The sequence below is a fragment of the Lynx rufus genome, unplaced genomic scaffold (assembly GCF_022079265.1).
Source record: "Lynx rufus isolate CCGP_SWC_20201006 ecotype Redwood Valley unplaced genomic scaffold, mLynRuf1.p SCAF_17, whole genome shotgun sequence".
Classification (NCBI taxonomy): Eukaryota; Metazoa; Chordata; class Mammalia; order Carnivora; family Felidae; genus Lynx; species Lynx rufus.
In genome coordinates, this window is record NW_025814831.1 from 26148798 (window position 1) to 26163126 (window position 14329).

At 39.3% G+C, this 14329-nt stretch overlaps 1 protein-coding gene across 1 annotated transcript in view; it reads left to right on the plus strand.

Moving 5' to 3' along the window:
• The window catches only part of SPTLC2 (serine palmitoyltransferase long chain base subunit 2), a 102507-nt gene that overhangs the window by 38842 nt on the left and 49336 nt on the right, over positions 1-14329 (plus strand). Inside the window, exons 5-9 of the mRNA XM_047080291.1 lie at positions 5-129; positions 5276-5369; positions 7198-7303; positions 8535-8754; positions 11428-11554. Coding sequence (XP_046936247.1) covers positions 5-129; positions 5276-5369; positions 7198-7303; positions 8535-8754; positions 11428-11554 — 672 coding nt within the window. The remainder of the gene's footprint in view (positions 1-4; positions 130-5275; positions 5370-7197; positions 7304-8534; positions 8755-11427; positions 11555-14329) is intronic.

Consider the following 14329-nt stretch of genomic DNA (forward strand, 5'->3'; position numbering starts at 1 on the left):
ACAGGAAACCTGGACAAGCATGAAGAACTAGAGAAGCTCGTGGCAAGTTTCTTGGGAGTAGAAGCTGCTATGGCATATGGCATGGGATTTGCAACAAATTCAATGAACATTCCTGCTCTTGTTGGCAAAGTAAGACTTGTCATTTATGAAAACTCTCTTGTATGTTGTAAAGCATTCAGAACAAGCCAAAGGCTGTTGTAAACTTCATACCAAACCTGGTCTGCCGAAAGATATTTCTATCACAAATTTTTGAATAACAATATCACATGGAGACTTAGTGGAAGCTTTCTTGCTAGAACTCATGATTCTTTACTCTTCCATTAGAGGACTCTTGCCTTTGTCATTCATGTGGTTTTGAAAGGGATTCTGATAAAAACCTCATAAAATGCTAAAATTTTGAAAGAAAGAATGTTTAATTTGGAAGGTTGTTTAACAGGTGGTTTTTCCTAAGTAGAAAAATTTGAAAATACATAGGTACCCTAATACTTGTTCTTATAATGCGTGTTGCTCAGAGATAATATAGGCAAATTATAGGTATATATGTAAAGTGAAGGTAATACTATAGGTTAAAAGTAAGAATATAAGTTAATAATAGTGAAGGTTTGAAGCACCTGGGTGGCTCAGTCAGTTAAGTGGCTAACTCTTGATTTCGGCTCAGGTCATGATCTCACCGTTCATGAGATCAAGCCTGCATTGGGTTCTGCACTGACAGTGTTGAGCCTCCTTGGGATTCTCTTTCTCCCTCTCTGCCCTCCTGTGCTTGCACTCTCTCTCTGTCTCTCAAGATAAGTAAATAAACTTAAAAAAAAGTAATAATGAAGGTTAAAAGTAGTAGTACTAATAAAAATAATAATTTAAGAACTGTGTATTTTTTACTCCCTTGTGGGTAGAGTTTGTAAGAGGCAGTTAAGGAGAGAAGAGATAAGAGACTTTGTAAATCACATTTTAGCAGACTGACACTCTCCGCTTGAAAGGGCCCTCAAGGAATTTTATTTATTTTTTAAATTTTATTTTAAGTAGGCTCCACACTCAATGTGGGGCTTGAACTCACAACCCTGAGATCAAGAATTGTATGCTCCACTGACTGAGCCAGCCAGGTGCCCCAGGTTTTTTAATATTGATGTTTAGGAATTGTATATTGAAAAATTGGTAGATTACTGAGTTGGAAGGCTTGGGTTTTTGTTTGGTTGCTTATATATTCAAAGTTATTTATTTTTTTGTGTATTCAAATTTAGCTCTATGACTGTGAGCATGTCACAGCCTTCCTTTTTTTTTTTTTTTTTTCTTTTAAGTTTTATTTATTTAAGATATCTCTACACCCAAACCTGGGCTCAAACCCATGATCTCCCAAGGTCAAGAATTGGCCTGCTCTTCTTTTTTTTTTTTTTTAAATGTTTATTTATTTTTTGAGAGGGACAGTGTGAGTGGGGGAGAGGCAGAGAGAGGGAGGGAGACACTAGAATTGCCTGCTCTTCTGACTGAGCCAGCCAGGCACCCCGTCACAGACTTTCTGAGCCTCAGATTTTGCTTTGTAAAATGAGGTACTTGGACTAGGTTAACGGTAAAGTCCTTTTCAGTTATATAATGTATGGTTTCTTTTTTTTTTTTTTTTTAATTTTTTTTTCTAATGTTTATTTTTGAGACAGGGAGAGACAGAGCATGAACAGGGGAGGGTCAGAGAGAGAGGGAGACACAGAATCTGAAACAGGCTCCAGGCTCTGAGCTGTCAGCAAAGAGCCTGACACGTGGCTCAAACTCACGGATCGCAAGATCATGACCTGAGCCGAAGTCGGACGCTCAACCGACTGAGCCACCCAGGCGCCCCTATAATGTATGGTTTCAAGGAACACATGGAACAAATAGAGAACAAATACCAAGGGAGGAGGTTTAAACCCAATTATATTGATATTATATGATATATTAAATATAAATGGCTTATACATTCCAATTAAAAAAGAGAGGTCGGGGGCATCTGGGTGGCTCAGTCATTTAAGCATCTGACTTTGGCTCAGGTCGTGATCTCACTATTCATGAGACATCAAGCCCCACGTTGGGCTGTGCACTGACGGTGCAGAGCCGGCTTGGGTTTCTCTCTCTCTCCTTCTCTCTGCCCCTTCCCCCCACACACGTGCTCTCTCTCTCAAAATAAATAAAGTTAAAAAAATTTTTTCAAAAAGAAAAAAGAGCTTGTCAGATTAGATAAAATTAAGTAGGTTTCTACCAAAAACCTACTTTAAAGACACAGGTTAAAAGTAAAAGGATGAAAGGAGATACAGCAAGCAAACAATAATTGAAAAGAAAGTTAGAGTGACTATATTAATATAAACAAAGATTTCAGAGCAAGGAATATTTCTCGGGGTAAAGTGGAACATTGTATAATGATACAGGAGTTAATTCATTAAAAAGATAACAATTTAAAATATATCGGTACCTAAATAGAGCTTCAAAGTACATGAAGCAAAAATTGATGAAAGGAGAAATAGACAAATATATAATTGTTACTAGAGATCTCCATATCCTTCTCTGAATAATTGATAGAACTAGGCAGAAAATCAGCAAGGTTAGAGAACACTTGAAAAACATTATCAACCAACTTGACCTAATTGACATTTATGAAACATTTTACCCAATAACAGCAAACATTTACCAAGATAGGCCATTTTCAGGGCCATTAAACAAGCCTTAACAAAATTTTAAAAATTTAAATTATTCAAAGTATGTTCTCTGATTCTAATGCAATTAAATTAGAAATCAGTAACATAAGGGGCACCTGGGTGGCATCTGTAAGTGTCAGACTTTGGCTCAGGTCATGATATCACGGTTTATGAGTTTGAGCCCCACATTGGGCTCCGTGTTGACAGCTCAGAGCCTGGAGTCTGCTTCTGTGTCTCCCTCTGCCCCTCCCCAACTCGTACATGCCTGCTCTCTCTCTCAAAAACAAATAAAATTAAAAAAAAAAAAAAAAAAGAAAGAAATCAGTAACACAGAGATACCTGGAAAATGCTCAAATATTTGAAAAAACATACTTCCAGATAACTCATGAGTCAAAGCAGAAAGGAAACATAGAAAATAATTTGAATGAAATGGAAGTGAAGCATATTATAATTTGTGAGACAAAGCTAAAGCAATTCTCAGGGAATATATAGTGTTAAGTGCTTGTATTAATAAAAGAAAAGTTTTGGGGTGCCTGGGTAGCTCATTTGGTTAAGCGTCCGACTCTTGATTTCAGCTCAGGTTGCGATCTCATGGTTCATGAGATGGAGCCCTGTGTTCCATGCTGACAGCTTGGAGCCTGCTTGGGACTTTTCTCTCTCCTTCTCTCTCAGTCCCTATCACCCCTCCCTTCAAAATGAAAAAAATAAACATTAAAAAAAAAAGAATAACATTTTTTTTGAAGGAGAGAGAGACAGAGAATGAGGAGGGGAGAGGCAGAGAGAGAGGGAGACACAGAGTCTGAAGCAGGCTCCAGGCTCTGAGCTGTCAGCACAGAGCCCAATGTGGGGCTCAAGCTCACGAACTGCAAGATCATGACCTGAGCTAAAGTCAGATGCTTAACCAACTGAGCCACCCAGGCACCCCAAAAAAGAATTTTTATGGAAACCAATTTGACAATAAATTTTATATAAAAAAAAGCCACATTTTGAATCAGCCATCTAAATAAGGACTTTGAAAAAGAAGAGCAAATTAAAGAGTCCCAAAGAGTCCAAACAGAGGAAAGATAAAATAAAGGTAAATTCAGAAATCAATGATTTAGAAAAGAGACAATGGGAAAAATGTGTGAAACCAAAGATGGTTCTTTGAGAAAATGAATAAAATTGATAACTCTCTAGCCAGACTGGTGAGGATAAAAAGAAGACACAAATTGCCAGTGGCAGGAATGACAGAGGGCACACCACTACACATCCTATAGACATTAAAAGGATAATAAGGACATTTTAAGAACTTTATGCCAGTAAATTCAACAACTTAGATAGAGTGGACACATTCTTTGAAAGACCTAAATGTATGGTTCTTTGACTTCGTCACGTTGATTATGATACATTCCTGTCCTGCATTTTAGCAGTATAAATCTTGAGATTCTTACTTGGAATTTCTCAGAATTTTTCACAGTAAAGAGTTAAATAATCTTGTTCTATTCTTCCCTGTATGTTCAGAAACTCTAATCATGTAGAATTAGAGATCTTATATACAGACACGGAAGGTCTTACCTTAAAGATTTATCTTTCAAATCAAGTATTTTAGTTGAAATGTTATTAAGTATCATTTAATCTATTAAAGGCAGGAACCAATACAGTTTTAATATTTCTTTGAGTCTGATACTAAATTCTATGTGAGGTTGTTGATTATTCAGCTTCAAGGAAGGGGGAAACAGTATACTGTAGAATAAGAGCATGTGTTCTGGTAGCAGAAGCTTTGTAATGAATCACTTAGCATGCTTGTGACCTTGGGCAAGGTTTGTTAACTTCTCTGAAAGGGAATTTCCTCATATGTAAAGTGGGGATAATAATAGTACCTGCCTCAGAGATTTTTTTAATGAGGATTAAAAGTAATAATGCCTTTAAAAGCCTTAACATAATGCCAGGAACCTATTAAGTACTTAGCTGTTAACTGCTGACATTTAATTTAATTTTATTTTATTTTTGAACTAAGGATGATAGTTCATGGTAGATTGATACACAGAAATGGTGAATAAGAATGTCTAAAAAGGAGGTGAGGGGCTCCTGGCTGGCTCAGCCATGGAGCATGCAACTCTTGATCTCGGAGCTGTAAGTTCGAGCCCCACGTTGGGTGCAGAGATTACTTAAAAATAAACTCTTAAAAAAATACATAAAAAGGTAAATAACAAATCATATTGCAGATTTTGTCAGGAAAAAAAATGAGCTGGAAAGAGAAGAAAATAAAATTGTATGGAGGGAAAGGAGGAGGATCCTTTTAAGGTACAGTGGAATGCAAGAGTGGCAAGTAAAGGATTTGAAGACTTGCAGAAGAGAAATTCAGAGTTTGGATGTAAATAAAAGCTTGTTGTTGTATACCTGAATATTTCAGTCAGTCACAGGACTGAAGAAATGAAAAGGCTGGAATTCTGCATCTACTTCTAAGTTAATTTTGCAAAACAAAAATATGTATACTTTTCTTCTTCTTGAAATTGATAGTTTTGCTGTTGTACAAGCTTTCCTTAATAAGATAGCATTATTCATGATTTTAGCGTTTTATAATTTGTGTAACTACATCTTTCCTCCCAGCTTCTTACCTTCCTGTGCTTGTGGTTTTGCAGGGTTGCCTGATTTTGAGTGACGAACTAAACCATGCATCTCTGGTTCTAGGAGCCAGACTCTCGGGAGCAACCATTCGAATCTTCAAACACAACAGTGAGTTTGATGTGGAATCCACTTCAGACTTTAGTGTTTAATATTTTTTGGGTTAGTGGCAGTGGTACCATTAGTTACATTAATAATAGAAAATCTAAATGAAGCATGTTGCGACATTTAAAATGTCCTTCTGGTCCAGTCTTTTAAAAGTTATTCTTGGGGCACCTGGGTGGCTCAGTTGGTTAAGCGACTGCCTCTTGGGTTCGGCTCAGGTCATGATCAATAGTTTGTGAGTTCGAGCCCCTAATCAGGCTCTGTGCTGACAGAGTGGAGTCTACCTGGGACTCTCTCTTTCTCTTTCTCTGTCTCTGTCTCTCTCTTTCTCTCTCTCAAAAAAATAAACTTTAAAAAGTTATTCTCTTCCTCATTAGAATAGAAATAAAGGCTAAAGGAAGCCTTTTGGTACAAAATACAAGATTCTCCTTTTATTTGGCTTTCAACTTTTTCTAAATAAATTTTTTCAATGTGTATTTATTTCTTTTTTTTTTTTTTTTAATTTTTTTTTTCAACGTTTTTATTTATTTTTGGGACAGAGAGAGACAGAGCATGAACGGGGGAGGGGCAGAGAGAGAGGGAGACACAGAATCGGAAACAAGCTCCAGGCTCCGAGCCATCAGCCCAGAGCCTGACACGGGGCTCGAACTCGCGGACCGGGAGATCGTGACCTGGCTGAAGTCGGACGCTTAACCGACTGCGCCACCCAGGCGCCCCAATGTGTATTTATTTCTGAGAGAGAGAGACAGAGTGCAAGCAGGGGAGGAGCAGAGAGAGGGAGACACAGAATCCGAAGCAGGCTCCAGGCTTTGAGCTGTCAGCACAGAACCCAATGTGGGGCTTGAATCCATGAACAGTGAGATCATGACCTGAGCTGAAGTCGGCCACTTAACCAACTGAGCCACCCAGGTGCCTCGAGAGAGGCAGGGGAGGGCTTGTGGTGGGGGAGAGAATCTTAAGTGGGTTCCACACACAGCGTCGAGACTGATGCCTGACATGGGGCTCGAACCCCTGACCCTGGGATCATGACCTGAGCACAAACCAAGAGTCAGATGCTCAGCTGACCGAGGCACCCAGGTGTCCCCAGAGCATTTATCATTAACAGGAAAATTATGATCCTCATTAATGGTAGTACCAGCCAAGCTGTTTCTGGGCCTGTTAACCATCCTTAAGGACCAACAGAGCCATGAGAGCTAGATAATGTACAGACAGCAGATCAAGTCAAACAAAAGGCTAACTAATTGCCAAGCTTTCTTACCACGTAGTCTCATGGATGCCACTGGCGTATTTTTAGCACACTACTAAGTTAAAGCTGTTTAATAAGCAGTTATTGAGTGTATCCTGGGTGAAAGGAAATGGAGCATGCGCATGAATTTTCCCTCCTATTTGCTTTTTAAGAGGTGCATGTATTTTTAATAGTTTATTTGCACTTTCTTGCTGAGTCTTTTATGTGTGTATTTCTGAATGACTCACTAGGATTAAAGATATAGTTGATTCTACGAATACAAAAAAAAAAAAGCTAACTGAATGGTCAGGTATTTAACATGAAACATGAGCCATTTCACAAGCATGCTAACCAACTCTGAATCACCTATGCCACAGTTATTTGGTGGAGTTTTTGTGGTTTTGAACATTTATTACATTTCATATTGTCATTCAAGCTAGCAGTAGCTCACCCATTTTGCCTTTTTCTGCTCAGTTCTGATTCCATAAGTTAATGTCCTTTGCTATTTGAGACACCCTTCCTGAATAAGAAATGTGTATTTGCATTTCTGAAATAAAGTTCAGAAAGAGGAAGGTACTTTGTGCTGAAATTCTTTTTTGTGTGATGTAGATATGCAAAGCCTAGAGAAGCTGCTGAAAGATGCCATTGTTTATGGTCAGCCTCGGACTCGAAGGCCCTGGAAGAAAATTCTAATCCTTGTGGAGGGAATATATAGGTAATCCTGCTTTCCTATTCTTATCTTTTCTGATTTGGCTCCATGAAGTTACAGAATTTTTAAGCAGAAGGGAATGGTAATCTAGACCCCTCTGGAAACTAAGGAAACAATGTTTATGATTTGTTAAAATACCTGGAAGCAGGGGCGCCTGTGTGGCTCAGTCGGTTAAGCGGCCGACTTCGCCTCAGGTCATGATCTCGCGCTCTGTGAGTTCCAGCCCCGCGTTGGGCTCTGTGCTGACAGCTCAGAGCCTGGAGCCTGCTTCAGATTCCGTGTCTCCCTCTCTCTCTCTGGCCCTCCCCCGTTCATGCTCTGTCTCTCTCTGTCTCAAAAATAAATAAAGGTTAAAAAAAACCAAACAAACCTGGAAGCAGAGTTTGCACTAGAACAGAAGTCTTTTTCTCTGGCTTTTCTTTATTCTTTCTGTTGTGCTTCATAGTCTCCAGATCACCCCTCTGTTGGGGTCCTTTCTTTTTCTGCTGTTTATAGAGGGAATTTATACAGAGGGCCAAGAATTGGAATATATTTTCTAATATGTCAAAACAAATCATACATCATTTCATTTGAAGAAAGATTTTAATTCTGGTTTATTTGCAGTCCTCGCACTTACTTTCTTACGTCCTATTTTTTTTTAATTCTTTTATTTCATTTTATTCTGTTATTTTAATTACACATGCAACGTAATACAAAATCTAATGTTGCCTGTAATTACAAGCATTGGAAGAATCTGGTGACCTTTATCCCTCTGTGGTAAATTAAGATCAGTTCTGTTCTGACGCTTGTTTTAAAAGATCCACTCTCCTTTCCCCTAGACATCTGCCTGGCCATGGCATCACCTAACTTTGCTAGTTTAAAATCACAGGCAGATGGGGCGCCTGGGTGGCGCAGTCGGTTAAGCGTCCGACTTCAGCCAGGTCACGATCTCGCGGTCCGTGAGTTCGAGCCCCGCGTCGGGCTCTGGGCTGATGGCTCAGAGCCTGGAGCCCGTTTCCGATTCTGTGTCTCCCTCTCTCTCTGCCTCTCCCCCGTTCATGCACTGTCTCTCTCTGTCCCAAAAATAAATAAAAAACGTTGAAAAAAAATAAAAAAAAAAATAAAATCACAGGCAGAGTTGTCAAACTATTTTAAAAAAGCAATAAACTGAAAAAATTAATAATAACAGTAAGTTGACAGACCAGCCCCTAATTTTGAGTTAAGAAGTCTCTGTATGTATTTTCTCCTGTCTTGCCAGCATGGAGGGATCTATTGTTCGCCTTCCTGAAGTGATTGCTCTTAAGAAGAAATACAAGGCATACTTGTATCTAGATGAAGCTCACAGCATTGGGGCTCTGGGCCCTACAGGTCGAGGGGTGGTAGATTACTTTGGCCTGGATCCTGAGGATGTGGACGTTATGATGGGAACATTCACAAAGAGTTTTGGTGCTTCTGGAGGATACATTGGAGGCAAGAAGGTAAATGGGCCATGTGAATTGAGCAATTGAGGATAAAGGGACTGGTGATTAGACTTGGTAACTCACTTGTGACAGATAAGAATCTGGAACCCCGATGTGGAGACCCTGAATTTGTTTGTGGCTTAGGCTCCCAGTGCCTTTGGGCTTCACAGTTCAGCTTAGGGAGTGACTGATAAACTGAAGGCGGGTTCTGTTCATTGTTTGTTGTTTTCTTATTTGAGCTTCGCTCTAAACTACACACTGGTCTGAGATACAGAACACCCTCTTGTATGAGAGAACACACAGTGGTGCTGCCTGTTTGCCACAGTCTTCTACTGGGTTTGAGTTGTGCCCACAGTTTCAAAAGTAGAGTTTGTAATGAGAGCCAGTGGGAATAGAAGACCAGTTTTCCCTCCCCTTGACCTCGAATGCATCTTGGGTGAGCACAGAGACAGGAAGAAAAAGATTATTTTGCCTGCTCTGGTGTACTACAAGGCATTGTATTTTTCAATTGAAAAATTATGTAATGAATTCTGAGGCTTTTGAGAATCAATGTGGTGTGATGGAAATGGCTGAATCATGAGACAGAGGCCTAGGTTTGAATATTTCCCTAACTTTGTGAGACCTTGGGCAAAGCATTTAACCTTCCCATTTCCTTATCACTAAAAACAGAGATAAATATGCCTAGTTTATAAGATTGTATAGTAAGGGTTGAAAAAATAATGTACGTCCATGTTACAACATGGATGAATTTGAAAGTTCACGTTAGTCAGTTTACATGAACTTAAGTCAGTCACAAAGGTCACATTGTATTATTGCTTTTATATGATTTATATTATTGCTTTTATATCCAGAGCAGGCCGATTCAGAGACAGAATGTAGGTTCGTGGTTGCCAAGGGCTGAGGGGATGGGAGAAGCGGCAAGTGATTGCTGATGGGTATGAGGTTTCTTTCTGAGGTAATAAAATGTCCTAAAATTAGATAGTAGGGCCTGGCTCGCTCAGTTGGTAGAGTATGTGATTCTTGATCTCAGGGTCATGAGTTCAAGCCCCATGCTGGGCATAGAGCCTACTTTAAAAAAATAAATAAAACAAGATTAGATAGTGATGAAAGTCGCACAGCTCTATGAGTATACTGAAAGCCACTGAATTGTATACTTTAGAAAAGTTAATTCCATCTCGGTAAAACTGTTATTTAAAAAAACTCTCCATGGTGTTAGAAAAAAACACATCATTTGTTAGTATTTGTATGAGGTATGTGGTAGGAGCTCATACATATCTCTAATTCCTTTTTAAACCTTGACATTGGGAGGCTTAAAGCATGGACTTTCTCTTAATAATTGATTGCCTTTTAGAAAAAACTCATTATTAGTGGTTTTAGTCAAGGCTGATAGAGTTTTACCTCAAATTTTTGTTAATGGAACCAGGCTCACTTTGGAGAGTTTGATTGCTAAGATTTATTGCCAAACCAAAGGACTTGAAATCATACTCTGGGAGATCATTTAGGTATGGTATATCTTTGCTTTTGTGGGTTTTGAATAGTTTTTAGTGTTTTTGAAGTGATATACTATTTTTGTAGTCCTATTCTGTGTGTCCTTTTTGGGTTCTGATACATGAGCTACTTTGCACATTTTATTTAAAGATTTAGTGAAGTTAAAAGGAGAGAATAGGGACATGGACCTGATTGTTTTGGACTCCTTGTAACTGGCATACAAAGTTTTTCTTCACTCAGTGAGATGGCTTTCCTGTTCTCATGAAAGACCCAGTGAATTTCTATTCTGCCATATTTATATTATTTTATAAATCTGTGTATCTGGAGGATATTTAGATTTTTTAATGTTGGGGGGGCAGAGAGACAAGGGGACAGAGAGGATCTGAAGCAGGCTCTGCTCTGACAGCAGAGAGCCTGGTGGGGTGCTTGAACTGAGGAACCATGAGATTATGACCTGAGGTGAAGTCGGACACTTAACCAACTGAGCCACCCAGGTGGCCCTAGAGGATATTTAATACCTTTAAAATTGATGCTAGAGAACGGTCTTACTCTTACTCAGAAGTGTAAGGATGGGCTTAGCAGACATAGGGTAGCATGTAGATAATATTTTTTGTAATACTTAAAAGTAAATTATTGTGGGGTGCCCAGGTGGCTCATTTGGTTAAGTGTCTGACTCTTGGTTTCGGCTCAGGTCATGATCTCGTGGTTTGTGAGATTGAGCCCCAAGTCGCTGACAAGTGTGGAGCCTGCTTGGAATTCTCTCTCTCTCCCTCTCTCTCTGCCCCTCCCCTGCATGTGTTCTCAAAATAAATAAATAAACTTAAAAAAAAAAAGGAAATTATTGTATCTAAAAAGCAATCCATACACCTTGTTTATTAACACAGCATTGCAGATACGTTTATAACATTAAGTGGTATGTTCTCCAAATTTAGAGAGCTTCTTTAAAACTAGTTTTTCTTTCTTTCATGTTGTGGCACATTTAACAAACAAAACAAAGCCTGAGGCTGTTGCCATGTGTCAGATGCAGTTGTTGCTGGTGGTGTCCTTTGACCGTTGATGCTGGTTGATCTTGAATCTCAGATTAGTGTCCCCATCCCCATGCTCTTGAAGGGAGGAAGAGTGCTTTCACCTGGAAGGAAGGCAGTGATATCGCCCGAGGATTCAAGCTTTACCTCTAATGACTTGCTTCTGTGAACTCCACAGGAGCTGATAGACTATCTGCGAACACATTCCCATAGTGCAGTGTATGCCACGTCGCTGTCACCGCCTGTTGTGGAGCAGATTGTCACCTCTATGAAGTGCATCATGGGGCAGGATGGCACTACCCTCGGTAAGTGTGTTTTCTTGGAAAATTTCCTATGTTCGGTAAATGCTTAGCAACCAAACATGCTCTTCTCTTGAACTTTTTTCCTCAAATGAGGAGTCAGGTCTACTAATGGGCAGAACTGGCAGGTGTGTGAGGCCTTGGTTGCTATGGGCACTTTTCAGTGTGTTTGGTACACATATGCCATGACAACTAGCCTGGCTTGCTTCCAGTTGAATTTTCTTGTCTACAGATGGTGACACTTTAATCTTACGATCTTACCTATCTTCATAAGTCTTAGGTAATGAGCCCCAGAGTCTTTCTCAAATTGTACAGTTTTATATGAAGATGTAACTCACTGTGTGTAGTGAGAATCTGTTCCCAATGTATTTAAAGTCTGCTGTTTGCATATATTAGTGTCCTTGATTCAGTGCCTTTTAAAAGAGTTTCTAATTTAAGAGCGGATAATAAAAGTCATCCTGGATTTGTTTATTCTGTCTTTGGTGGGATTTGTAGTCCAAGCTAGGTGCCCTGACATAAACATACTAAAATGAACAATAAATAAAATGTAGTACTTTCTATTTGGCTTTTATTTTGCATCACTAGAGGGCAGTATTGACTGCAGAAAATGTAGAACAATTGGGATTTTTGTTTTGTTTTTTTCACTTCTGAACTATTTCCATTGTGTGTATGAGACATACGTTAGTTTTGGTTGTTGCTTTTTTAAGTGCGTCTAAAATGAGTCTTATTCTTGTAAAAGATCCTGCATTATCAGCCTTGAGCTGTCTTCATTTATATAATATTTTGTGGTAAGATTTATTTGGTTTGCACTGAAAAACAGGAAGGAAGGAGTATGTCTGATTTTGATTAATGTAAGCCTGTTTTCTTAAATCAGAATTTTACCTTCATATTTTTTCTCATCTGTGATATATCCTTATTATCTCTAGTAAGAGATTTTTGGAAATGGATTTTGAAAGTGTTGGTTATTTTCAGTTTCATGAATTCATTCCTTGGGGGAGGAAATACTTCATTCATATTGTGAACACAGTATGGAGCCTTGTGAGTAACCCCCTGTTAACAGTATCTATGTTATCTCCTCTCCTTCCTTTATGGTGTTAATTACAAGTAGCATGTTCTGATCTGAGATATACATATATAGCTAGCAGTGATCTACCTCCTTCACGTAGGTGCCATCAACCTTACTGATCCAGTATATGGACTGAGGTGACTGCAGTGAAAGGCCAACAGCTATCAAAGTTAATTTTGGATAATTTTTTTGCCCTGTCCTAGAGCATGGATCTGTGTGATGTGTGACCTCTGGATAGATGACTTATCCATACCAAATAATGAAATCTAGGCTCTGCTGGCAGTGAGAAAATGAAATATGGTAATTAGCTATAGATAGACGTTGGGTTAGCACTCATTTTCCAGTTTATTTCTCGCCTCTCTAACCACCCCCTATGCATAGTGGTGTGAAATAAGAGCCGTCTTATTATGCTCACAGATTCTGCAGGTCAGGAATTCGGTCAGGGCACAGCAGGATGGCTTGTCTTTGCTCCGTAATATCCAAGGCTTGAGCTTGGAAGACCCAAACGGCTGGGGAAGACTCAGATGGCTGGGGGCTGGGATCATCTGGAGGCTTCTTCCCTCCCATGTCACTTGGGCCCAAGTGTCTTGAATTCTGGGCTCAGCTGAGGCTGTTGACCAGAGCACCTTCACATTCCCTCTCCGCGAGGCTGGGCTCCTCATCGTACAGTGACTGGGAATCCAGAGGGATGTTTCAGAGCAGGCGTTTCCAAAGGATGTGCTGTAACCCCATGACCTTTTCTGATTTGTTGTTAACAAGCAGGTCACTAAGGCCAGTCCAGATTGCAGGGCAGGGAAATCAGACACCGTCTCAAATGGGAAGTGGGTCCAAGAGTTTGTGGCCATTTTTACAACTTGCCACTACCAGCTTTTATACATTTTAAAAATTACTCTCTAAAACTTTTAATTAGTAGTGACAAACTTCTTTTGGTTACATTATTTCTCTGCCAAAATAGAGGATAATAAAAATGAAACCAAAAGTAGAGATAAATTCTGTATCTCTTAAATCCAGCTACCCAGTCTTAATTAAATATGACCTGATTTCTTTTAGATTTGACTGTGTAAGGTAATGTTTATTTTTATGGTATCACTGAATGCATCTTTTCGTTGTCCTTGCAGAAGGAAAAAAGTGTGACTCAAGCAGCAGCCCTTTGACTATGCCTTAAAGTGATTTTTAAAAAGAGGTATCTGCAAGTAATTGCCTGAGTGTGATTTTAAAATAGAAGTGGCCTGCCCTAAGTGAAACTTACTCTCTTATGTTCGAGACATTGAATTTCATTCATTCCACAAACACTGAGTATCTCACTACATGTTAGGCTCTGTGAATCACAATCCACAGGAAATGGGCTTACAAGCAGATCATTTGAGTGGAGTATACACTTGGGCAGTATTGGAGATGCAGAGGACAGTGGCTTGTTGTGTTAGTCTTGGAGAGTACTATAACAGAAAAATTGAAGTTTTACTATTTTACCAAATATTTGAGCGCTTGCTGTGTGCTAGGTGCTGTTTCTAGGCACTCGTGATTCATCAAGAATGAAACACCCCCAAATTTTTGCCTAATGGGGTTTCTAGTGAGGGAAACAGATTATGGAGTATGCTAGAAAATGGTGAGTACTCCGGAGAATAAGTAGAGAAGTTTTGAGGGACCCAGTTTGCAATTTTAAATAAAGTTGTCATTGAGAAGGCAAGATTTTAGCAAGAATTTGAGAGAAGTGA